A 25,365-nucleotide genomic window follows, 5' to 3' on the forward strand; every position below is an offset into this window, starting at 1 on the left:
TTTGACGAAATGAACCGAGACACCTGTCAGTGGGTGGCAGCAGTGAGCTGTGACTCACTCGTCCTCTCTAAGTTGCAATAGAAACAGAGAAAGAATTCTCACCAGTGCTTATCGTCGGTTAGCGGTTTAATCTCCCTTTGTTGATGACTGATCAAGTATATCAGTATTTGGGATATCCGATTCTATAAACGCCTGTTATTACTCAAGGGAATGTACAACAGATAATCGTGTCAAACGTAAGTAATAATGTGCAGTGCTAACATAGCTTGCTAGCATTCCTTGGCCAGCAGTAAGTGTGTGTGTGTGTGTGTGTGTGTGTGTGAGAACACACGAAACTTTTCGCCACGTTACCTTCACTGTGATCTGTCGCTCGATAGAAATATACAGTTCTTAGAGATGTATTTTATAAAGAACTTTTGCAGATGTCATATGTGGACTCCTTTAATTGAGTTTAACTTAGTACCTAAATCAATATACTTTTTTTCTTTTCTTTACCCATCGTTTTTATATGCTCTTGTGTATGTTACCATTGACAATATCATGTGTCTTGGTAAGGTATGAGGAAAAAGCAAATGTTTCATATATATATATATATATATATATATATATATATATATATACTGTATATATATTATATATATATATACTGTATATATATATATATATATATATATATATATATATATATATTAATGTACTGTCTATGTATAGATAGATAGATAGATAGATAGACTATATCAATACCTATAAATATCCCCCCCCCCAAAAAAAAATCCATCATCGCACCAGACACACATACAATGATACATGGCAATAATTGGTGTTATAAAGAGGGTAATAGTATAATTATAAGTTCATGTAGTGAAACATTCCTGTAGGCCAAGTCTCTTTGAGCTCTTCTGTCAACCTTGAATTAATTCAGGTGTGACCTGAGCTTTTCTGCAAGAATTGATCATAATCCAACTTCTGTTCTGATGGGTACTTAGTCATTTGGACACAGTTACTGTCCTGTGAGACTATATCCCATGCTAATCGGCTAAAAGCTAAAGATGCTTTCTGGTAGGGGAACCGGATTATCATAATGCACATGATCACTTGTTCATCCAGTTCTATTGTCTATTGCTGGGGTGCCCAATCCTGTTTGTGGAGATCAACCCTACCTGCAGAGTTCGGATCCAAACCTGATTCAACACACCTGTCTTTAAATATCAAGGGCTCCTGAAGATCTGAATTAGCTGGTTCAGTTGTGTTTTGATCAGGGTTGGAGCTCAATTTTGCTGGAAGGTAGATCTTCAGGAACTGAAGATGCTAAATTGTAGGTGTGAGTGTGTTTGTGCGTGTGTGAGTCCCAAGTCATGTAATGGGAAGAGTTGGGGAAAGACCTGGCAAAGTGGCAAGCTAAGAAAATTCATGGACAGTCTCTCAGGTATGGCGAGAGATGGCCATGGAATCCCTAAGAGTCGGATACGACTGAAATGGTTAATGAGAGAGAGCGAGAGATCTCCAAGAAGAGTTTTGGGCACACCTGTTCTATCGTGATCAGGTGGGCTCTGGTCCTGTGCTAGTCTCTTATTCTTCCAATAGATGGCACCATTTCCTTTTGTTTTGACAGGGTTAGTCTCATCTGACAAAGATGTGCCTCAGTTTCAGATGCTTGTTTGTATTATTGGGAATTATCCCACTATTAGTGATACAGCCTCCAGAACAGACTGCATGCAGTAGCTGTATCTGTATGTTTTGGCTTGTCTCTCACCTCCAGTTGAAACACTTAATCTGCACTTTGCAAGCGTGTCTCTCTCAGGGCCAGACCGGCCCACTACATATGGTCATAAACACAACCGATCTTTTGCACGCCCTTGAATATGTATACCAACTCCTATTCCTTAAATCACTAATGCCATGCAATGAGTGAGGAGGAATTAGTAAAAGTTAACAGATGAAATAACTACTAATTGTAAAATACAATTGAACTATTCATGGGTTTCATCAGGTCCCTTTCCACAGGTGTATAAAATCAAGCACCTAGATTATGAATGCAGACTGCATTGTGCTTTATTAATACACCTGTGGAAAGGGACCTGATGAAACCCATGAATACTGATGAATCCTAAAACAAGCTATAAGCTGCATTGGCATAGCAATACCAGTGTTTCCCACAGGATTTCTGGTAAATCTGTGGTGAGTGGACCTCTGTCCCGCTCCCCCGGAATAAAATGTTGTGCTTTTTAATGTTAAATTCATCAATCTGGTGCACTTTGAGAGTTCAAAATTAAGAGCTCCAACCCATATTCAGTGTGTAAATTGAACAAAGAAAAACTCAAAACTCTTTTAGTTATGATATAGTGTCTGTCTACATTACACTACTACATAATAATAGTTATAATATTAATCCCATGACAGTAATAACCATATATTATAAAACAAATGCACTGAAAAATAAAATAAACTTTCATAATTAGCCTAGTTTTGTACTAATTTCTATCCTTGAAAGAGATAAACACAGGATATCTTTTATTTTGCATCTCATAATTTTATGTATGAGATGTATCGGCCCACCAGGAAAGTGCCCAGTCTGCCCTGATGACCAGTCCACCCCTGGTCTCTGTACATCTCTTCTTCACTCAGCCTTTTCAAGACTGGGTGTATTTGAGACTCACATTCATAGGAAACACAGTATAGCTCAACATGCCGTATCTGCTAAATCCAAAAAAGGAGCACTGATGTTGTTATGGCACCATTTAAGTTCAATATTCAGTCAAAGTCAACAAAAAAAAGAAAGAAAAAAAAGAGAGAAAAGTGCATGTAGATATAGGCTATGTCTTAAGAGCTTCTTTATAGCCGATACATTTCTTCACACCTAAGGTGTTATGTCTGTTAACAGTCACATAGTTACTTCTTGATGTAGATCATAGAATTCGTGTAACAGTTGAAATGCAAACAAACGGATCCTTGTTCACCACACCAAAGTTTAATGCTCTCTCAACACACAGCACACCCTTACAAATGAAAAGAGACACGCATGGCTAAAGAGAAAATGCAGACACTGTCAATCCCATACAGAGGCAACTGTACATGCTTCGTCACTCTTACTGTGGAAGTCACAGGTTATGAGGACGTGGCTCTTTTACAGAGCACAATGAAAGAGTCATGTCAAATACAGCTTGAGCTAAAGGATTTATTTTGTGTTGTTGATGTTGGATTGTTTCACTGCAAAGTAACTCAGAAATTCAGAGAAAAGAGTAATTTATGATAAACACTTAAATTAAATTGGCTATAATTATAAAAAAATGCAAAAAGTTTTTCAATGTCATTATATATTTTGTATTAATGTAAAACATACTATACATGCATTATATTAATAAACTATACATTTATTAACATGATTATTATAATTAATTACCATTGAAAAAACACCCATAAAATTCGTGCCATTTATTGTCGTATGGTTGATGTTAAATTGCTTGATTGTAAAGTTATTAAATGAAAAGAATAATTTATAATGAACAAATAAATTAAAATGGCTATCATTTGAAAATATCCAAACATGTTTGTTTTCATTAATCGTTTATGTCATTGCGTATCAGCATAGTCTTGTTAGAATGTTGAATATTATTTATTTTCCAAAGACATTATAATGAATAAATAATAATAAAAAAATAATAATATTTTCAGACTTCAAAAATATGCCCCAAAGTTCCTGTTTTTATTTGTTATGTCTGACACTGTATGTTTTAATATAATAATTTATTCTAATTTTCTATTTTCAATTATTTGATTAAATAAAAAACTATTTTACAAAAAATCTCTCTCTTTCTGGTTAGAAAAAATAAAGCTAAAAAGGCCTCTGAAAACCAGTTTCAAGGTAAAAAATTTAATATTGAAAGTGTGTTGTCGGAATTGCATTAATGTGATCGAATGTAAAAAGGATGTGCACATGGAAATAATGCAGTAAAATCTGGCAGGGTGAGTTCTGTGTACAAATGCTTGGTAATTGTTGTACTTTTGAACTCTTAAAAAACTCCTTTCTGGACTGGAAGAGGATGCAGGGGCGGAGACACCCGTCTTTCCTCTCTCCTAGGCAGCCAATTGGTGTGCAGGAGCTGTTCTGACTCCGCCCCCTGGGTTGTTCCTTCCCTGCTGCTTTGTGTGAAGCATGCAGCGGGCCGCTGTCCTCCTCCCTTTTGCTTTAATGGCTGTCAGAGACACTGAATAGAGGGAGAGCATCTAGAGAGGGGTTCTGTTTAATTCAGAAGGGAGCGGGAAAGAAAACACTGCACACACTATGATGCCGGGACATGCTAGAAACCCACACGTGAGTCAGATGCCATTTTGTCATTTGCTTTTCCTCATTCCTTCTGCCTCCTTCCATCCCTCCATCCCCCCCCTCCCCCGTTTGTAATGATTAGGGTGCAGCTAGAGTCTTGTGATGGCTTTTAGCAGGGATGATGAGTGTGTGAGCTGGAAACATGGTGGATTTGAGGTCTTGATGTGGACACTTAGTCAGAATGACTTCTGGTTTTTATTTTTATGTAGAGAATACAACAGAAACACAGGGGTTGGTTGGTGAGCACAGATGAGCAGTGCCCTATGTAGGACAACTGTGATGAAGTGATGATTTCCCAAAAGGCACTGCCTTAAACTATGCCATATGCCGTTGTAACTTAATTTTTGTTGGACGTGTGGGAGTTGGCCCTGAAGATGTTCTATTGACCGCTTTTAATAGAGCACAGATACTGTACTGTCTGAGACCTTGTTCATGTCATACCACGGGAGTAAAATCATGTGTGAATACTCACGAAATGAAGTGGCTTTAAATCAGTCATTTTAATGCAGTTTTCTTCTGCCTAAAGAATCCACATATATGTCTACATAATGTCAGGTTAAGCTTATTTTGCTTTTAAACCACCTTTAAATGTTTGTGGTCGGTAAGTAATAAAAAAAATACCTTTATTCAGCAGGGATGCATTAAATGGATCATAAGTGACAAAGACATATTAAGCGTAGCCTCAGTTTTGGCAGGTCACATTAGTCAGACTCGCATCAGCTGACTCTCAGCCGACGTCTACATATAGGAATAAGACGCCTATCACTGTATACATATATAAGCTCTTTCAGTATTATCAGCAGCTCGCGTTTCTCAAGAGCGAATTACCCTCCTCCATCCCCAGCTCCTCCTCTCGCCCAGTCAGGATTTGGCATGATTCCCCTTGAATCAGAATAAAATCTCCAATTATGTTGTACTTTAAAATCTTGAATTAATGATCTGCATACATTCATGTTGGTTCTGTTCTGTTTACCCTAAGGTTGTATTGCTGCTCTCCCCGCCCTCATCCATGCTAGTTCATGGGAGTTCTTGCCCAGCACAGAACCTATTCTCACTATTAACTAGTTGCCAATAGTGCACGTATATTACCAGGATATTAGGCTGTTTATTAGTACTTATAAAGCATATAGTAATGCCTTATTCTACATGACCATATTCTACATCCCTCTACCGAATACCTAAACTTAACAACTACCTATTAATAACTATTAATAAGCAGTAATTAGGAGTTTATTGAGGCAAAAGTCATAGGTAATGGTGAGAAATTGGACCCTAATCTGAAGTCGTGACCCAACAAATCTTAACTGACCTCAAACGTTTGAAATTTTGCATTGTTTTGATCTTACCTTGGCAATAAACAGTTTGCTGTAAAGCACACACACAGCACACTAAAAATGTTTGTTCATTCTTTAATTGAATTAAAAACCATTTCCATTCATGTGTTCCTTTGATCCAGTTTAACGAGTTTGAATCTCTAGCTTCTCCAGTCTCTGTGACATGTCAAGTGTTACAATTTCTCAGATTCACGTGATATTCCAAACCTGTATGAATGTTTTCCTTCTGCTGAACACAAAAGAAGATGTTTTGAAGAATATCAGTAACCAATCAGGTTTAGAACAACTTGACTACTTCATTTTTGGGTGAACGCTTTAAGCATTCAGTTCTCTGGTGGAACTGGTTTGGCATTTAGTTCTGACAATTTACGCTTGACATGACCTTATTTTCCAGTCGTCTTTGGCTTTGTGACAGAAGTCGTCAACAAAATTTCACATATTTGCATTGGCTCCAAGACACACCCTTGTGGTATTTCTCGGTGTTTGGGATAGTTTTCTTTTGAGTATGGTTGAATGCCTCTCAATATCTCTCTTCTAATAATAATAATAATAAGGCTGTAGGAAATCATATTATGACAATATGCTCATCTTAAATAAAATCAGATAAACAACTGATTGCTTTGGCATTACAATTATATTCTCGCTGTATGATGTCATTTTTTTTTGTCTTCACAAAAAATTTAATTCTCAAAGGTTTACATTTTATTTCAATGCAATCTATTGCATGTTATATGCTTTTAACCTCATAAAGCCTACAGATTCATGTTTGATAAATTAATTTCTAAGGCCTCTAAATTATCAAGATGATCAAAACTTTGCTGAAAAACCTGTTGTACACAATCTATTATATTACTTTTGTAGAGGTAATACTGTACTAAAAGGCCTCTAAATTATCAAGATGATCAAAACTTTGCTGAAAAACCTGTTGTACACAATCTATTATATTACTTTTGTAGAGGCCTTTTAGTACAGTATAATTGTAAAACAAAATTGCCTCCACAATAAAAATTACAGAGCTTTGATCATAAAACTAAGCATTTAAATATCATCTCATCTTATATTATTGCGAGATAAAGAGCTGTCAAATCGATGAATCGCATCTAACATAAACGTTTGTTTACATAATATATGTGTGTATGTATATATATATATATATATATATATATATTAATAAAAGAAGCTATAAAGTTTACATTATCAGATTTTCATCTTCTTTTTTGGGCTTCTAATTAAAACTGATGTGTTAGTTCCATGTTTTCCTATATCATCCTAAATGGGCATTAAAGCCTGATGTATCTGACTCACAACATAAAACACTTTGACATAATTTTATTTTTATATTTTGTCTAAAGGTTCAATAAGCTGACTTTTCCTGGTTTGGTAATTTGATCAAAATGCAGTGGGACTTTAACTCTCAAAATGATAGCCCCTTTATTCCATGAACTTCGCTCCTTCTACTTTCCAGTAGTGTTTGCTTTTTGCCTATAAACCAGATTTGAATTGTTTAAATGGTCAATGTCCAAATACAGAAACAAGCGTTTGAAGGTGTCCTCTGGCATAGAAAGGGCGTTTAGAGTAGAGGTCGACCGATATGGTTTTTTTCAGGCCGATGCCGATGCCGATGTTTTGAAATCCGGGTCGGCCGATGGCCGATTAAAGCTGCCGATTTATTTTGGCCGATATTTGGCCGATTATGTGCTTGTTTTTAACCTCTATTTGAAAGATAAAATATAACACAAATAATTACTTAAGATCGACAAGATTTCTCAACAAAAACATTTATTGAACACTTGACCAATCTGCACTTGTTGTGACCTTGAGATATGTTTGGTAATTGTACCTGAATGAATTGAAAATGTATTTGCTACATTTCAGATTAATATATTTGTTTTCCTTAAAATTTTAATTAACAGTAACTTAAACACTTTGCAGTTTGAATGATGTCTTTTATAAACAAAATGACGGAGTATGTTTTTATGTTTCCACTGTTCGATCGCATCCGCGCCTCTCTCTCTCTCACACACACACACACACAAACAAATATAAGTAAACACTTTGCGACTTTAAACACACGCGACTTTTCGATCGCGCCCGCACCCGCGCCCCTCTCTCCCTCTCTCTCTCCCACACACACCATACTCCAGCAATGCAATCTTTACATCGCAGCCTATTTTTTACAGTCTATGATCGCAGCCTGCTTCAGAGCCATAGACAGTATAAGAAATGGACAGAGTCATCTCATTGGAACTCAATTGAGGCAAGTGAAGCCCATTTTCAGCGATTTTTTAGGACTTCCTTTCCTGACGCGCAGACTCAAACTGAGCTTGACGACGTAGATGTGACGTGAGCAACCCGTCTGTCTTCTAGTGGCTGTGGCATGAGAAATCTGAATCATTCCCTTCCGAATCTTGCAGAGACGGAGAGCGTGAGTAGGAGCTGTCCATGAGCTAGGAGCAGGAGAAACTTTTGCTAGGTATTCTGATTAATTATTTTGTCATTTTGCCTCCACGTCTCCCCGATTGAACGCGAGCTTCTCCTCCCGTCAATACGGTAATCTCTCTACTGTGCGACAGAGAGTCGTGCGGTTATGACGCAATCGTTAGCCTACTTTTACAAAAACTGTTTTTACGGGGCCATAACGTAAGCTACAAGGTAATGGAGCATTTTATACATTGTCGTGTTTCTTTAGAAATAAATAATGGACAAATGGAGTCTTCAAACGCCTCAGATGTAAAGTTATTCGCTGTCAAAGTGACGCCAAAATGAATGGGAGTCAATGGGATGCTAACAGCAGGTGAAGTTCTGCTACAAGATGGTGGCACGCGGCCGGCTTCAACTTCCGGTCGACTTCCTTCCCGCTTGTTCAGAGCTAAAGCGGGGCTACAGATTAGGTGTCCCCAAAGAACCCGCGTATCTAACAGTAGTTCCGCATTACATGAATTAATTTGCACGCGAGTTTTATTTATTTTTATACAATGTATTCTCCGTGTAAATGTATACACCGAACCGTGACGCCCGTACCGTTTCGGTCCAATACGAATACATGTACCGTTCGTTCCACCCCTAGTCTACAGTGAAATACAGTCACACATTACACTGTTTGGCCAGCATTTTAACCGTGTTTAATCCAGCTACTAGTATGCTAAAGTTAACAGCTGACTAGCGTCATGTTTCTAACGTCCGTTTTCAGAGCATCCAAAAGAAGCACAGGCATAACAGTAGCATTGAAATGAAGCACAGAAATCCGCATTGATATTCGGTCTGGTAAATAACGGTCGTTAAGGCACCAGTGCCGTATTAGCACCGGGTCTGTCTGTAGCTAGTGCTACCCAACCCTAGCGACGACGCTAGCAAAGCCAGCCCTTCACTAACCAATGGCCACTTTTTTATTATTTCTCTGCATTGAGTGACAACCCTCTCAAATATAAGACACACAAAACAGAACAAATAAAAGTATCAGGTTCTCTGTCTGTAACTGCAAAATTCTTGCTTACTTATTGTGACATGATAGCAACCCTTCTACTGTGCTAATGCAACCTCAACTACGCTATCAATATCCAAAGTAGCCTAACGTCATGTCGCCTATTCATATTTTTTCTCGAAGTTGGTAGTAAGTAACATATCAAAAGGTTTTAATTAAATATAAATGAGTTTTCTCCAAGGAACTTAGCTCCTTCTTTAGGCACTGGATGAGGTCTGCTCACTCTGCTGGAGAATGACTCTAGGGCAGCGTGCGTCGAACACGTGTTCCACAACAACAACAACACAAGGCTGCCCACAGATGCGCCCGCCTAATAATCGGCTTGATATACTGAATATTGGCCGATGCCGATTATGTTAAAAAATGCAAAAAATCGGCCGATTAATCGTCCGACCGATTAATCGGTCGACCTCTAGTTTAGAGTAAAAAAAAGTAAAGGATTGAAGTCATTAGTCAGGCAGGTCGCTTTAGTAAGTTTTTATATTCCTCTATGAAGTGACGTAGCAAAATATACTTCTTTTCTTTCCTTATTCTGTTTTCATGCCTCAGAGTGTTCAGGTCAGGAATACTCATGTAAGTATGATCCTTCTCAGTTTGGCAACCTGGCATGAAAGGCTTGCTCTGATTTACTACAGTTCTGTTTTCATTCTGTTTTCTCTTCTATTTAAACACACAGTCATTCAAAAGTTTATGGGGATTAGTTATTTGTCTGTTTTTGAAAAAAGTTACTTGTACTCACCAAGGCTGCATTTATTTGGTAAAAATACAATAAAAACAGCAATATTGTAAAATATTATAACAAAGTAAGTGTAAAATGAATGTATTCCTGTGATGCAAAGCTGAATTTTCTGCATCATTACTCCAGTCTTCAGTGTCATGATCCTTCAGAAATCATTCTAAATAACCATTTCTTATTATATCAATGATGAAAACCATTGTGCTGCTTAATATAATTTTGGAAACCGTGATTTGTTTCAGGATTGATTCTTCTGAATAGAACTAAGAAAGTTCTTTGAAAGAACAGCATTTAGCCTATTTGAAATCTATCTGAAATCTTTTATAACATTAATACATCTATAATGTAAAGATGTAATCTTTACTGTCACTTTTGATCAATTTATTGCAGCCTCGCTGAATAAGAGTATTAGTTCCTTAATAAAATGTTACTGACCCCAAACTTTTGAACGGTAGTGCATAAAACAGATCGATTTTGATCAATACAGGGTCCAAGCTATGCTGAAATATTTACATAACTTTAGTTTACATGTCAGGGACTATATCTTCTAGTGGAAGGATGGCGCTTAATGAATTTGCTAAATAAATCATTGTTTTTTATAATGATTTTCTTACATTTTTGTAAAGCAATAAAGTGCATTTAGCCGTGACAAAATGAGCATATTCATTATTCTTTTTGCTTTCTCAGAATACCATATATATTTGTAATCATGTTCCTCATTTAGGAGCTTTATTATCTGAATACCCAGCGAGCACAGGAGAAGATGGAGCGATCGGAGAAGGGGTCGAAGCAACGACTACGGGTGTGCGTGGCCACCTGTAACAGAGCGGACTACTCTAAACTCGCCCCCATCATGTTCGGCATCAAGTCTCAACCTGAAATCTTTGACCTGGAGGTGGTGGTGCTGGGTTCACATCTCATTGATGATTACGGGTAAGGCTGCTGAACATGAGTCATATCATCTGTTTGACTAATCTAGATTAAATTGTTGAAGGGAAAGTAGATATCAGAGGGGTCGTCAAACATAACAAAATTTGTTGTTATAAATTTGTATTTATAAACATAAACCGATAAATTGAATACTGTACTTAAGTACAATTTTTGAGTATCTGTGCCCGGTTGCATAAAGCACCTTAAGTTTTTCCCTTAAGTGTGATACGATTTCCCCTTACCTAAGATAATAACTTAAGGGTGTTGCATATAATCTCTTAAACGGTTCTCTTAGGTAAGGGAAACATTTAAGTGTTTCACGACAGCGATCCTGGATTCACGTTATAAAAGTCTGTTGTTGCCATAGATACGCAAAACACTAACACTACACTTTCGCAGTTTCATCAAATAAAGTAGGCTAGGATATCGGAATGGATAAAGAAAACAAAAAAGAAAGAAAAATTGGACAGAGGAGGAGAAATGCATTCTTCTTGACGAATATGGTAAAAGAAAAAAAAATGTTGACCGTTGCGTTTAAATGACGGGAAAGAGCCCCAGCAATTTTTCATCGCTAAGATGGTCCAAAGGGTTCTCCCTATCCATAAAAATTATTCTTGGCACATAATGATCTTCAGCTGGTTCCATAAATTCAGCCATGTCATCTTATTTTTGTCCACGTTACTCTTAAGGTTACGATTTCCAAACCTTAAGTTATACTTAGGGAAATTACCTTTAAGGGGTTTTATGCAACACTTAACGCTTTTTAAGGGATTACTTAAGTGAAAAAACAGCGTTTAAGGGAAATTCTAAGAATTTATGACGTTTCACTTGAAGAAACCCTTAAAAAAACTCTTAAGGGTTTTTTTTTGCAACACCCTTAGGTTTAAGGGAAACATAAGGGAGAACTTAAGGGAAAATTACACTTAAGGTGCTTTATGCAACCGGGCACTGTACTTTACTTGAGTATTATTTTTTTCTGAAAACAATTTACTTTAACTTCACTACATTTGAAATACAATTATCGTACTTTTTACTCCACTACATTTCTGTCAAGGTCCTTGAGTAGAAAGTAGTAAAGTCAGTCAGGGGATGATTTTGGTTGCAGATTTTGGTTGGAAATCAAAGTCGAGTTGACGTCAGAACATGACGTCAGCTTCATGTCAACATCCAGCGTCAGACAGACGTTGGAAATGAAAGTCGGGTTGACGTTAGAACCCGACTGATGTTGGTTTCTGACGTCAACACGATTTTCATTTTCAACCACAATACAACGTCTGTCCAACGTTGGAGATTAATGTCAATCTGACGTTGGATTCTGACATCAATCTGATTTTCATTTTTAACATTGAGTTTGGTCTTCTAAATGCAAATTTTGTCATTGTTTTGGAGCACACTAGCTTATGGCTAACATATTACTAAAAGACAAAAAACTTTTAATAGGGCACTATTTGAGGGAACAGCCGTTTGGGTGTCCGAAACCATTGTGGACGTTATTGAGTGCACTTATTAATCTCACATTCAATCCCACTACTGGAACTGTGTTCTAGAAATAAATATGATATTGATATTAGGGTAGGTAAGCAGGCATATATTCAGAGGCATAAGGTACTGTACGTATTACATACATCAATGCATCAATAATAAAACAATGCATTGACATTTACTTTTTACTTTTGATACTTAAGTACTTTTAAAAACGAGTACTTCTGTACTTTTACTTAAGTAAAGATCGGTCTTTACAACTTCTACTTGTAATGGAGTAATATTTGACCAGTAGTATCTGTACTTTCACTCAAGTAAGGAAGTTGTGTACTTTGTCCACCTCTGCACTTTAGACATATATGGTAATGCTGATATTTACACTCACTTTTTCACATTTCAAAGAAAATCAGTCATAATCAATAAATGTAATTTATTATGTACTAGCTAAATGGTGCAACCCAATAAAGTACAGAGTTAGTTACATACTAGCTAGCTAGTAGTTACTAAGCCACGTAAGTGAGGACTTTACGTTCCAATTTAAGAATGTTCGAATGGCTGGTGCAACCCTATCCCGGGCATGAGAGCTTCAAAACATGAATCAGCACTATTTCTCACTGTTGCCATGGAAATGTTGGAATGTAGCTCTTGACGGTGGGAGTTTGGCTCTCACAGTAGGCTGCTCATGGTGGCTAGAAACCCTTGTCTTTTATCAATGAAGCCAAACCAGCCTTTACTCCCCCTTGGGTAAAAAAAAAAAACTTGACATTACCTTTATTATTCTATTTCAAAGAAAATGCCATGGAATGCATGTTATCTTACCATGCATACTTTTTCTACATCATTTTAGTCTTTGGTACTACATACTTGAAAAAATATGATTACTTTTTGAAAATGGACTTGCATTCTTAAAATGTTCACCATTCGAACATACAGAATTGTAACATACATCGATGGTGTCTTGTAATATTTGTACACTGTCTGAAACCCAATTGATCTTCTTTCTTGCATTTATTTCCATACTAAATTGTTATTGATCTTTTATTTCTAACAGCTTTTAAACGCTATTGCTCTTTGATGCAGATTAGGGCTGCAACCAACCAATCTATTAAAAAATCTATAATAATCGATCATGAAAAAAATCGACAACAAATTTTATCTTCAATTAATTGCATCTGCCACTATGCGCAGAAAACCTCCACCAGTCCAACCACATTTCAATTCAATCAATTCAATTCAAAATGTATTAAGCCATTTCAACTAAGTTGATAGGAATTTGTCTTGGTATGCTCACATACAGCTTAATTGACATAATACACTGACATTACAACATGTACCATACCACACATACTACACAACAACAAATACACTAACATAAAATCTGGTGTGGCTGGTGGCTGGAGTGGCTGGTGCACATTTCAGCAGTGAATAATGCATTTCTATGGACAAACAGTGGACGATGTAAAGTGAGTTGCTGTGGGAAAAGTGTAGAACCCAAGTTGTCCTAAACATGGGAATGCATAATATTAAAAAGGTTTCAAAATTGTTTTCCACAGCACATAACTCAAGTTTTACTATGTATCCGTATCTGTAAAAGTTATGATTGTCCTGAGAATGTCCTTCGATCAGGACTTAACCTCTTTTTGCTCACCAGCCCCTGTGGTTTTCTAAAGTTACTAGCCACTCAGCATTTTCACTGGCCACAATTTGACATCGTTACCATGGGGAAAAACTGCCATATAGATATATTTTATATTACATAATTGGGCAGCAGGTATATTAGGCTGCTGTCACTTTAAAACCTGACGCACAGATCCATTATACTGTTACTCATGCATTTTCTTTCTCAACTGTTTACGGTCACTTAAAACATAACTGACTGTGATTACATAAGTGTTTACAATACACAGCTGGTATTGTGTATTCTGCCAAAAAATTGTATTGGAAGCATTTCAGATATTTCAGTATCGATATGTATTGAAAATCGATATTTTGACAACACTACATTGCACTTAGTTTGTTATTTCAGATGCCCTTTTAAAAGTGGCAATTGAAAAATGTATTGGGCGGGTTTGGCGGATGCTAATGTCAAGCCCTGGCTGCGAGTATTTAAAATTTGCATCTGTCAAAGCCTGTCCTGACAGCAAGTGAGTCTTTGCTAAACTTCACAGACCTCACTGTGCAGGATGTGGAATATAACAATTTAGTAAATAATTTATTCAAATGTATTTATTTGTTAATAATAATGAATTTTCCATCCGATTAATCGAAGAAATAATCGACAGATTAATCAATTATTAAAATAATCGTTATTTGCAGCACTAAGTCATATTTAATGATTCTTTTTGTCTTTCTCTTTCCCAGAAACACGTTCCGTATGATTGAGCAGGATGAGTTTGATATCGGCTCTAAATTGCACACCATTGTTCGTGGTGAGGACGAAGCTGCCATGGTGGAGTCCGTGGGTCTCGCGCTCGTGAAGCTCCCTGACGTGCTCCAGCGCCTCGCCCCTGACATTCTGCTCGTTCACGGCGACCGTTTCGACGCGCTGGCCTTGGCGACGGCAGCGTCTCTAATGAACATTCGCATATTACACCTTGAAGGTGGAGAAGTAAGCGGAACCATTGATGATTCAATTCGTCATGCCATCTCCAAACTGGCACACTACCACGCCGTCTGCACCCGCTCAGCCGAGAGACACCTCATCTCCATGTGCGAAGACCACTCTCATATCTTATTGGCTGGCTGCCCGTCATACGACAAGCTGCTCTCCGCCCACAAACGAGACGATTATGCTGATATCATCAAGTCTTGGATTGGTATGTAAATTAATGGGATGAGACAACAGTAGAGATGAGCAATGAAGCCTATGCAATCCAAAGAGTTAAATAGTTCAAAATGATATTATCATGCATAAATATGCATATGTGGTTCTTTCTTTAACAGGGGATGAGGTGAAGGAGCAGGACTATATTGTGGCCCTGCAGCATCCTGTTACCACAGACATCAAGAACTCCATTAAGATCTACGAGTTAATGCTGGACGCTATCATCTCCTTCAACAAGAAAACTCTCATTCTTTTCCCGAATATTGACGCAGGTCAGCTGTTTCTCTCGTTTTCTGTTTTTCTTTCTCTCTGACCGTTCACACTTTTTGTGCCTGAGAAGATTATACACACATTTTCTGCCCATATACAGCTATGGTTTCTGTCAGATTGAAAGGCTTATTGTGACCCTCAGTGGCTTTGTCAGCAGTCTAAGATAACTTTCAAGGGCTCTAGAAACAGACAAAACAGCCTTGGTTTTGAGTTTGGTGTTAATGACAAGTAGACACAACTGGCAGCAACAGTCAAAACAGAGGTGCTTTTTTTGTCCATAGTAATATAACTCCAGTCTGTTTACAGAAACAATAAAAGTCTAGACAAAAAATGTGGCCCTGCCACTTAAGAAAAGTGGTATGACCAAAATTTGATATCATAGAATGAGTAATTTTAAGGTAATGGTCAGAATATAGTTGTTTTTGCTGTAACTTCAACAAAAAAACTTAAAATACAGTATATATAATATAATATAATATAATATAATAATTGTGGTGTGAATTGAATGTAATTGTATAGTGACAGTGTGCCATTAGTTATTTTTCCTGTAACTTCAAAGAAGAAATTCTGCAAAAACTGCAAACACAATATAAATGTGTTAATTTAGTATAAATTATATACTATTATAGTATTTATTCTAAATGAGCTTTTATTTTTGCATTTTCACTTTTGATTTAAGTTTTAGTAATTCTATTATGTGTGTCATTTTCTATATTTCTAATGAACTTTATTTCAGTTTTAGTAATTGTAGTACTTGAACTTAAATTGATTTTTTTTTTTACTTTTTTTAAAAACTAATATTGACATTTTATTTTATTTCAGCTTCATTTAAATTAATTATTATTTCGATTTTAATAGTTTTATTAAACAATAACACTAAATGTATGTATGTGTATATATATAATAGTCTGAATTGAATGTGATGAGACAAAGTGACTGTTTGACGAAATACACCTTTCTATGAAATTGTGACTCTCGTGACGCAGTACTGATGAATTGTTTAAAAGAACTCAAATTCAGACATTATCAGTTTGTTTCTTCCTCTGCATTAAAGAGAGAAATGACAATAAAAACCTCTTGACTTGACGTGAAACAGTCTTAGAATTAACTTGTCATTAACTTCCCTGAATGAACTCCCTGAATAAAGAAGCGTAGGAGAATTCCACCCATTAATGCCATAGTGCTCTGCGTTTGTCTCATGTAGGCAGTAAGGAGATGGTCCGTGTGATGAGGCGGAAGGGAATCGAGCAGCATCCGAAATTCCGTGCGGTAAAGCATGTTCCGTTCGATCAGTTCATCCAGCTGATAGCACATGCCGGCTGCATGATTGGGAACAGCAGCTGTGGAGTTCGTGAGGCCGGAGCTTTCGGGACACCTGTCATTAACCTGGGTACTCGTCAGACGGGTCGAGAAACAGGTGAGATTAGATACGAATATGACTTACTGAAGGCATTATGGCAGGATATCATCACCATTTTACTGTTCTGTTTATAGTTTTTAATTTGGATCCTTGAAACCAGAATGGAATGTTTATTCTCTAAACAAGTCCAGACTGCCTTTTGTTTAAATGAGTGCCTTTAGTATTTGCCTTGATGGAACAGTTTTACCAATTCATGATATTTTGAAAATAGGGGAAAATGTTCTACATGTGCGAGACGCAGACACGCATAATAAAATCTACCATGCTCTGGAGCTGCAGTTTGGAAAACGCTACCCCTGGTAATGAGCTCTTTTTGTTACATTTTAGGCATCTTCTATTTGCATGCATCAAATATTCTAGCATCAGATATCATGATTGTAATGCAGTTCTTGAAAATAATCTAAAATATTAGTATTATATACTATTATAGCATTTATTCATATTTTGAGTTTGTTCATTTTAATATTTTCAGTTTTCTGATTTTAAAAAAAAAACTTTAACTTCATTTATTTTATGTCAGTTTGTTGCCAAGACAAGTCAAGGTTTTCCATCTAATATTTATTACATCTTTATTTATTTCAGCAATATTTAATAGTTTAGTTAACAAGGACAACACTAGTCTAAGTGTGTCTTGATCTATTAAACACTAAACAAGCTGATTAAAATCAGACTTGAATGTAGTTATAAAAATCATTAAATCTCATTTCATGTACCAGTACTCTGATAAATCCACTCATATTTGTCCATTTTTAGATAACTAAAATGAAACTTAATTGTGTATATACTGTATAATAAATTGTCAATACATTGCGTATCAGCCACTGCACTATTCTATGGCATTTTGTAGTATAAATAGTGTTGAGTAATAACCGGATGATGCACTTAATTAACCGAAAAAATGATGTCTGGAATATTGTACGTGTCATGAACTCAACTCGGCTTTAATTACATAGAGGAGGTGGATTGGCCAATCAGACTTTTGAATGACAAAATAAATTTAGAAAGTTCATACACTACACAGTTGCATACATTATGCATAAATACATGGTGTATAGGTGAATAGTGCGTCATTGGGATACAGCTTCATACTCTCAACATGTCCTGTGTGTTCTTGCTCTATCCACTAGCTCCAAGATCTATGGTGATGGAAATGCAGTCCAGCGCATCTTGAAGTTCCTTCAGGCCATTGACCTGTCTGAGCCACTACAGAAGAAGTTCTGTTTCCCTCTGGTGAAGGAGTGTATTTCTCAAGATATTGACCACATTCTGGAGACACAGAGTGCCCTTGCTGTTGACCTGGGGGGAACCAACCTGCGTGTCGGCATCGTCAGTATGAAGGTATGCAGAGCGCACCTCTGGAATCAGATGTTGAGATCCAATTCATCTTTAGGACGTGTCTTTAACGCCAGGAAGTGTGAGGTCATAAAATACAGGCAGGGTGTGGGACGTGCTGTACATTCTCAACACAGTTGTGCCTGCTTATGACAGGATGTGTGTGTTTGCCCAGTTGTGATGGTTAAACGTTTATGCAGCAGGATATGCAGCTATTACGTCAATATTTCATTCACATGACACATAGTACTCTGACTGTAAACAAACAGCGGCAGGTTTGATCTGAAGGGTTGTGTAATCAGCTCTGTCTGTGTGTGTAAATGCTGCAGAACAGGTTTTCTGGGGATTGAGGGACACACCATTAAACTATGTAATTAGTTTAATTTAATATTTGGCCACGGTGAAGCATTGCTGAATTTAAATGCACACTTATTTTAGACTGATTTATTTGACAATATTACTCAAAGTTGACAACAAATATTTTAAAACAGAAAATATCCACTATCCTTTTATAATGCTTGCTGTTGCTAGATATTAAAATCGGCATGAAACGGATGTTGCAATAGTCTTTTCTTCCCTATTGTGACGTATATCTGAGTGACATGGCTTCTTGAACAAGAAAAAATGTAGGATGGGTCTTGATTTTGTCTGTCAGGAATTGATTGGATGGTTGTGGTTTGCTATTGCAGTGATCTCATGTGAGTGACAGGTTGTCCCGCCCTCACGCCAGTAAACACATCATCAGAGAATAGAAGAAATGTCACTGCAAGAGGGAGGGGAAGTTATTTTGATTAAAGGGGTGGTTGAGTATGATTTCACTTTTCTAACTTTAGTTAGTGTGTAATGTTGCTTTTTGAGCATTAACAACATCTGCAAAGTTACAACGCCCGAAGTTCAAAGCAAAGAGAGATATTTGCTTTTAAAGAAATGTTTTTTTAAGGACTACAACAAACGGCTGGTAGGGACTACATGACATTCTTCCAGGGTTAGTGACATCACCAACCCTAAAATTTACATAAACCCCGCCCCCGGGAACACGCAGTCCATGTTGAGAAGAGAAAGAGTTGTTGTAGTCGAGCACATTTGTGAGTCAGCTCAAACTGTAGCATCCATCTTTTCACATGCAATAGAAAGTCCCTCTGTGTGCATCTCACAACAGTTCCTATACGAGCGATTTATAGATTATCATGACAGAATATGCTAATTGAAGATAGTACATCAGCTCTACATCAGCAACATAAATTCATCAACTAACCATTCAGAGACGTCCTGTTGCATTCTACGTGTTGTCACTTCTTCTTGAGTCTCTCCATCTTTGTCTGACTCTGTTTAAACATAAAAGACAGAACAGTTTCTGTCATTTTAGTGTGTGTCTGCGTGAGGTAATCGGAGCTGCTAACACACAAGCTCTTGAAACCCCACCCTCTGTGTCGGGAGCAGCAGCATATTTGCATTTAAAGGGCCAGACACAAAACGGTGCGTTTTTGCTCACCCTCAAAAAGTGACAACTTTAACATGCTATATAAAAATACCTGTGGGGTATTTTGAGCTAAAACTTCACACACACACACACACACACACACACACTCTGGGGACATCAGAGATTTATTTTACATTTTGTGAAAAGGGCATTATACCACCCCTTTAAAGATTAGGATGACACATTGCATGAAATAACAATAATAAAAGGATAAATGCACGGATCAATGATTTATAATAAATACTGCAATATTACATGAAAAAATAAGAATAGTCCGTTTTTGATTTCATGGTGACTTTAAAACCAATGCAAAAATCTCAAAATGGCCAAATATCATCCGATTAATCGTATTGGCTGAAATATATTGATTTGTTATTTCTTAACATAAACATAATCATGATGCTCATGCAGTCTATAAAGTAAGTTCCATTTATGTTCCTTGAATGCTTCAATTTGACTTTCAATTTATTGTTTTAGGTGTATAACAATTTAGGTGTATAACAATCACAGGGTCCATACTTGCAGTCAGAGTGATGGAGAGGTACCAACTCACGAATGATCAAATCAACAAAATAAAAGCAAAAATATGTCGCAAAGAGAGATTATTGAAATGCTCTTTTTAATTTGCATGTACAAAATTGCTGTTCAAAAGTTTGGGGTCTGTAAAGTTATTTTAATGTTTTTGGAAGAAGTCTCTTTTTCTTACTAAGGCAGCATTTTTTTAAAGAAAAAATACAGAATAATTTCAATATTATTACAATGAAAAAAATAACTGTTTTCTATTTAAATACATTTTAAAATGTAAAGTATTCTTGCGATGCAAAGTTGAATTTTCAGCAGGTCAGGAAACATTTATTATTTTTTAGAAACATTTCTTCTCATTATCATTATTATGATCAATTGTGCTGCTTAATATTTTTGTGCACTAAAAACTGCAATAAAAAAATTTCAGGAACCTTTGATAAATTTCAAAAGTACTTTCAGTAAGTTCAAAAGAAATGAATTTATTTGAAACAGAAATATTTTGTCACAAATGTCTTTACTGTCGCTTTTGATCAATTTCATGCATCCTTGCTGAATAATAGTATTCATTCTTAAAAAAAAAAGTTTTCCCAATTTTGGAACATGGTTGGGGTAAGAAATTAATGGTAATTAATAAGTAATTTGTAATTTACTGTGTAATTTTTACTTTAATGTTTCATTGTCATGGTTTGATAGCTGGTTGTTGCTTCATATATATATATATATATATATATATATATATATATATATATATATAATATATATATATATATATATATATATATATATAAAAATATATATCTTGTAAATGTTTGCTTGTGTTTCAGGGTAAAGTGGTTAAGAAGTATATCCAGTTGAATCCTAAGACGTTTGAGGAGAGGATAGAGCTGATTCTGACCATGTGCAAACAGGCCATGGTTGACGCCGTTCACCTCAACTGCAGAATCCTGGGTGTCGGTATGTCTGCGTTTTTTTTCCCCATGTCTCCTTCTATATTGTCCATACATTAACTCAATCATTAACTGTCCATTTCTTGGCATTTCTTTCAGGTGTGAGCACAGGGGGACGTGTGAACCCACAAGATGGGGTGGTCCTCCATTCCACCAAGCTAATAAACGAGTGGAGTTCGGTGGATATCCGTACACCTCTCTCTAGCGCCCTTCATCTGCCCGTGTGGGTCGATAATGATGGCAACTGCGCAGCCCTCGCTGAAAAGAAGTTTGGCCATGGGAAAGGCGTAGAGAACTTTGTCACCATTATCACTGGAACCGGTTTGTTCCCTTTCTCATGTTCTTTACTGCTGCTAGTTGCTAGGGTGGGGGGGTTTGCACTTTGCAGACAATAGAGATAAAGAAACCAGACGGTACGTGGATTTAGAACCGTCAGACTGGTGACACTGGTTGATCAGGTTACAGTATATTAAAATAAAATGCCACAATCAAAATAAAGCTTTGTCATTACAACATTTTAAAAATATATTGAATTTTTATATATATATTATATACAATATATTATATATTAAATATATTGTATATATTACTATTTTACTATATTTTTGATTAAATAATTGCAGCCTTGGTGACCATAAGAGACCTCTTTCAAAAACATTTAAAAATCTTACTGACCCTAATGTTTTGAGATGGAGTGTATAATTTATAGTAATTTTTTTCCTGATTGATCACTTAGATATATCTCATAACAGAGTTATGAAACTTTATAAACGTTATTTTGCATTGCACACTAAACAGTCAAATATGTCAAATATTGGGACTGTTATCCTGTTAATTTTATCTATAGTAAGTCTGGGGAACAACAAAACACTAATTATATAGTTGTCTAAGAATGAACCAGAAAACATTGTGAAATTATGGTTTTCTCTCTAAGTGATACTGGTGTGTCCAATTCTGAAGGAAAAAAAAGACTGACTTTATTTCTCGTAATTGCGAGTTTAGATCTCGCAATTCTGATAAAATTTGCAGTTATCTTTTAAAATGTTTTATTGTGGCGGAAACAAGCTTCCATAGTGTTCAGTAAATGAGAATTAGAGGTTCCAGCTTCCTGTTTGATCACATGTATCTAATGCAGTGTACCTGCGTAATTGAAGACTGACGCTGATATAATTGTTCCTTATATCTGACTGCTGTAATTCTGCCTGTATATACATTTGCCTTGTGTTTATATGTACAGGAATTGGTGGTGGTATAATCCAGCATAATGACCTGATCCATGGCAGCACATTTTGCGCGGCTGAGCTGGGACACATCGTGGTCTCGCTAGATGGACCAGAGTGCATGTGTGGCAGCCACGGCTGCATTGAAGCCTACTCATCTGGTCTCGCCCTGCAGAGAGAAGCCAAGAGACTCCATGACGGTGAGACGACCAGACGCGCACACACACACACACACACACACACACACACACCAAGAGTTGCGCTAAAGCAGGCTTATCAGCCTCGCCCTCTCTGTCACAATTTTTCCTTTTCAGTTGGCAGTGAACAACTAAACTGGTCGGTATAACGTCACAGTTAACAGTGGTGTAATCCCTCACTATTGTTTTCCACATTTCCAGATAATCATTTTTACCATACCAAAGCTTAACATCCAAACATAAACCCACTCAAAAATGTTGCTGTTGAAATTCTGTTTTGAAATTTCTCCAAAAGCCTTTATCTATTCATTCTTTGAAAACAAAAACTGACCTACCCTGATTTGAGAGAGGAATCACTGCATACTGGAAAAGTAGAAACACCTGTTGTTTTTTATAGCGTGACTGACAGTAGTCTCAACAAAATAATGAAAACGGTTGTTTGAAGTCCGTTTAATTTAGTGACACTTTATTTGAATTTGTTAACAACATTTTATAAAAAGATCCACTTAATGCATTAAATAACATTTAACTATCAATGAGCAACATTTTGTTATATAATAACTTGTTAATGCTAGTTAAAAAATACAGCTATTCATTTCTAGTCCGTGTTGGCTCAGTTCAAGTAAATATTTTTAACAGATACATTTTGATTTTATATTATTAATATTATATAATTGTATATAATATATGTAAAATGTCTTTGTAAATGTTGAAAAAAAGTGAACTAACAATGAAAAATACTTTATTAATCTTAGTTAATTTTAACAAATAAAACCTTATTGTAAAGTGTTACTAAATATATATATTTATCAAAATAATTTATTCGATTTGTATTTGAATGAATTTGCTCAACAACAACACAAATCACTGATTAAAATGAATTACAACTGTTCCCACAAATCCCTGTTCTAATGATAACCTATGATATGATATAGGCCTATATGATATGATATAATTATGATATATGTTGTCCTTTAATTTCTAGTTAATAAGTTTCAAAGTTGCTTCCTAAAACTAATAAACACTGAACCTGATTTAATACAAGAGTTGTACACAACAAATGCATTTCCAAGTAAAATGTGACACATGTTTCTTTCACATTTGATGACAGAGGACTTGCTGTTGGTGGAGGGAATGACTGTGAATAACAAAGAACAAGTGAATGCTATTCATCTGATCCACGCGGCTCGCCTCGGCAACTCCAAAGCTGAGAGCGTACTTCACACCGGTAGGACGCACATCCGAGTACATGCATTATTCTCGGGCAGGTCTGTGGTGAACAAAAGCACTAATATTCTCTCTTCTCTTCCCTGACAGCGGGTACTGCTCTGGGTTTGGGCATCGTGAACATCCTGCACATTATCAACCCGTCTCTAGTGATCCTGTCTGGTGTCCTGGCAGAGCATTATGAGAATCCAGTTCGTCATGTCATCAGTCAGCGCGCTCTGTTCTCGGCACAGGGGACCAAGATCATGATCTCTGAGCTGGAGGATCCTGCCCTGCTGGGAGCCGCTAGCATGGTACTGGACTACACCACACGCCGTACCTTCTGACGGAGCTCGAAAACCAGGAACCAGTCAGTTACAGACTAAACGACCAAGGGCCAATCATGTTACGTCATAGTGGCTCATAGGATCATAGTGGCGAGAAAAAGCTTTTATTTGTTTTTACTAGTTTTTATTATTTGGGATCAAACGCCTGATGAATGGTGTGTCTTTTTGAAGAATAATTTAAGTATATGAAGTAAGGGTTTTTATTTAATATTTGAACGGTGGAACTAAGGGGTATTTGTTACTGAGAAGCTGCTATGGTTTAATTACCTGCTCTTGTCTTGCTTTCTGTTATTTGTGTTTTTTCTCCCTTGCGCCTTACTGTATGTTGATCTGTTGCCAATCCTTTTTTGTCTTGAGCACCATATGTTTAGTTTTCATTCAACCTACCTGTATGAATAAGTGAAAGAAGTTTGTTTACTCTATTTTATTTTTGAATCACAGAACCTGTCAAATAATTTACGTTATGTACATTAAAATCAATAAACGCAAAATGTATTTTTATTGCCATTGAATTGATTTATTATATTAGAGTCCCTTAATACATGCATAAACAAAAATATCTGCAGAATATTGATATATTTATATTAGTTTATTTAAATACAAATACTATTCTGTTTGTTTTGCTTTGCACATGAAGAAAATGGTTTTAGAATTAGAAGAATATATATTTTTTGGTTTTGTTCCATGCAATGCTTGTATTTTTTAGTTAGTATGTTTTTTTTATATACATTTATGATAATAATACTACGTTTTATTTATATAGCGCATTTATCTTGTTTCGTCCTTCTCAAATGACTCTTCTTAAATAAACATTTGGATACAATTGGTCATCTGAACTGTACATTATTACACATGTATTGAGACCTATTTGTGTAGCCTTTTGGTTGGTTGTAGATATCCTGAGTGGAGCCACCTAGAGGCAAATGTTGTGCTGAAAGCGATTTCTGTACCTCTGCAAAAACAGAACAAAAATTCCTTTTCCGTTTTTTGGCCAAGCAGACACTTCACAAAATACAACTCTGAAATATACAAAGAAAACATAAACGGCACAGATTACAAAATGTGGCAAAATATGTTTTTATGCATCACTGGACTAAAATACTTATGTAATTTTTAGTAGGTTTATCTTACTTTATATGTTCAAAAATCACATATAAAACAAAACAACCCAAATAAAGATGACTAATAAAAAGTTCAGAACTTTTATTGAAGCGAAAATATCAGGGCCTGTATGTATAGGCTACAACTTTTAAGAATAGTCTTAAGCTTTGACTTTGACTAAAAAGTAGGACTTCTCTAAGAGTAGGAGA

At 36.3% G+C, this 25,365-nt stretch overlaps 1 protein-coding gene across 3 annotated transcripts; it reads left to right on the forward strand.

The window, feature by feature from the left end:
* The first annotated feature begins 84 nt into the window (after positions 1-84).
* gne (glucosamine (UDP-N-acetyl)-2-epimerase/N-acetylmannosamine kinase) lies at positions 85-24,562 on the forward strand. 3 transcript variants are annotated; one of them, XM_082165771.1, is made up of 13 exons: positions 4,171-4,312; positions 9,689-9,712; positions 10,600-10,808; positions 14,649-15,103; positions 15,231-15,383; positions 16,586-16,798; positions 17,013-17,100; positions 17,929-18,139; positions 20,963-21,092; positions 21,185-21,406; positions 22,323-22,505; positions 23,614-23,730; positions 23,820-24,562. In XM_082165771.1, exons 1-13 carry the CDS (start codon positions 4,283-4,285, stop codon positions 24,053-24,055), a joined length of 2,271 nt encoding a protein of 756 aa, XP_082021897.1. In that variant the 5' UTR covers positions 4,171-4,282; the 3' UTR covers positions 24,056-24,562. The 3 variants fall into 3 exon arrangements, with proteins under 3 accessions (XP_082021899.1, XP_082021898.1, XP_082021897.1); XM_082165773.1 differs by lacking the exons at positions 4,171-4,312; positions 9,689-9,712 and adding an exon at positions 85-236; XM_082165772.1 differs by lacking the exon at positions 9,689-9,712 and having other exon boundaries at positions 4,156-4,312.
* The last annotated feature ends 803 nt before the right edge of the window (positions 24,563-25,365 follow it).

This window comes from Leuciscus leuciscus, assembly GCF_965113295.1.
Source record: "Leuciscus leuciscus genome assembly, chromosome: 3".
Taxonomy (NCBI): Eukaryota; Metazoa; Chordata; class Actinopteri; order Cypriniformes; family Leuciscidae; genus Leuciscus; species Leuciscus leuciscus.

Coding starts and splice junctions, on each gene's coding strand:
- gne (XM_082165771.1), top strand. CDS start 4,283: ATGATGCCGGGACATGCTAGAAACCCACAC. Junction 16,799..17,012: donor TCAGACGGGTCGAGAAACAG/GTGAGATTAGAT, acceptor TTTTGAAAATAG/GGGAAAATGTTCTACATGTG. Junction 21,407..22,322: donor CACCATTATCACTGGAACCG/GTTTGTTCCCTT, acceptor TTATATGTACAG/GAATTGGTGGTGGTATAATC.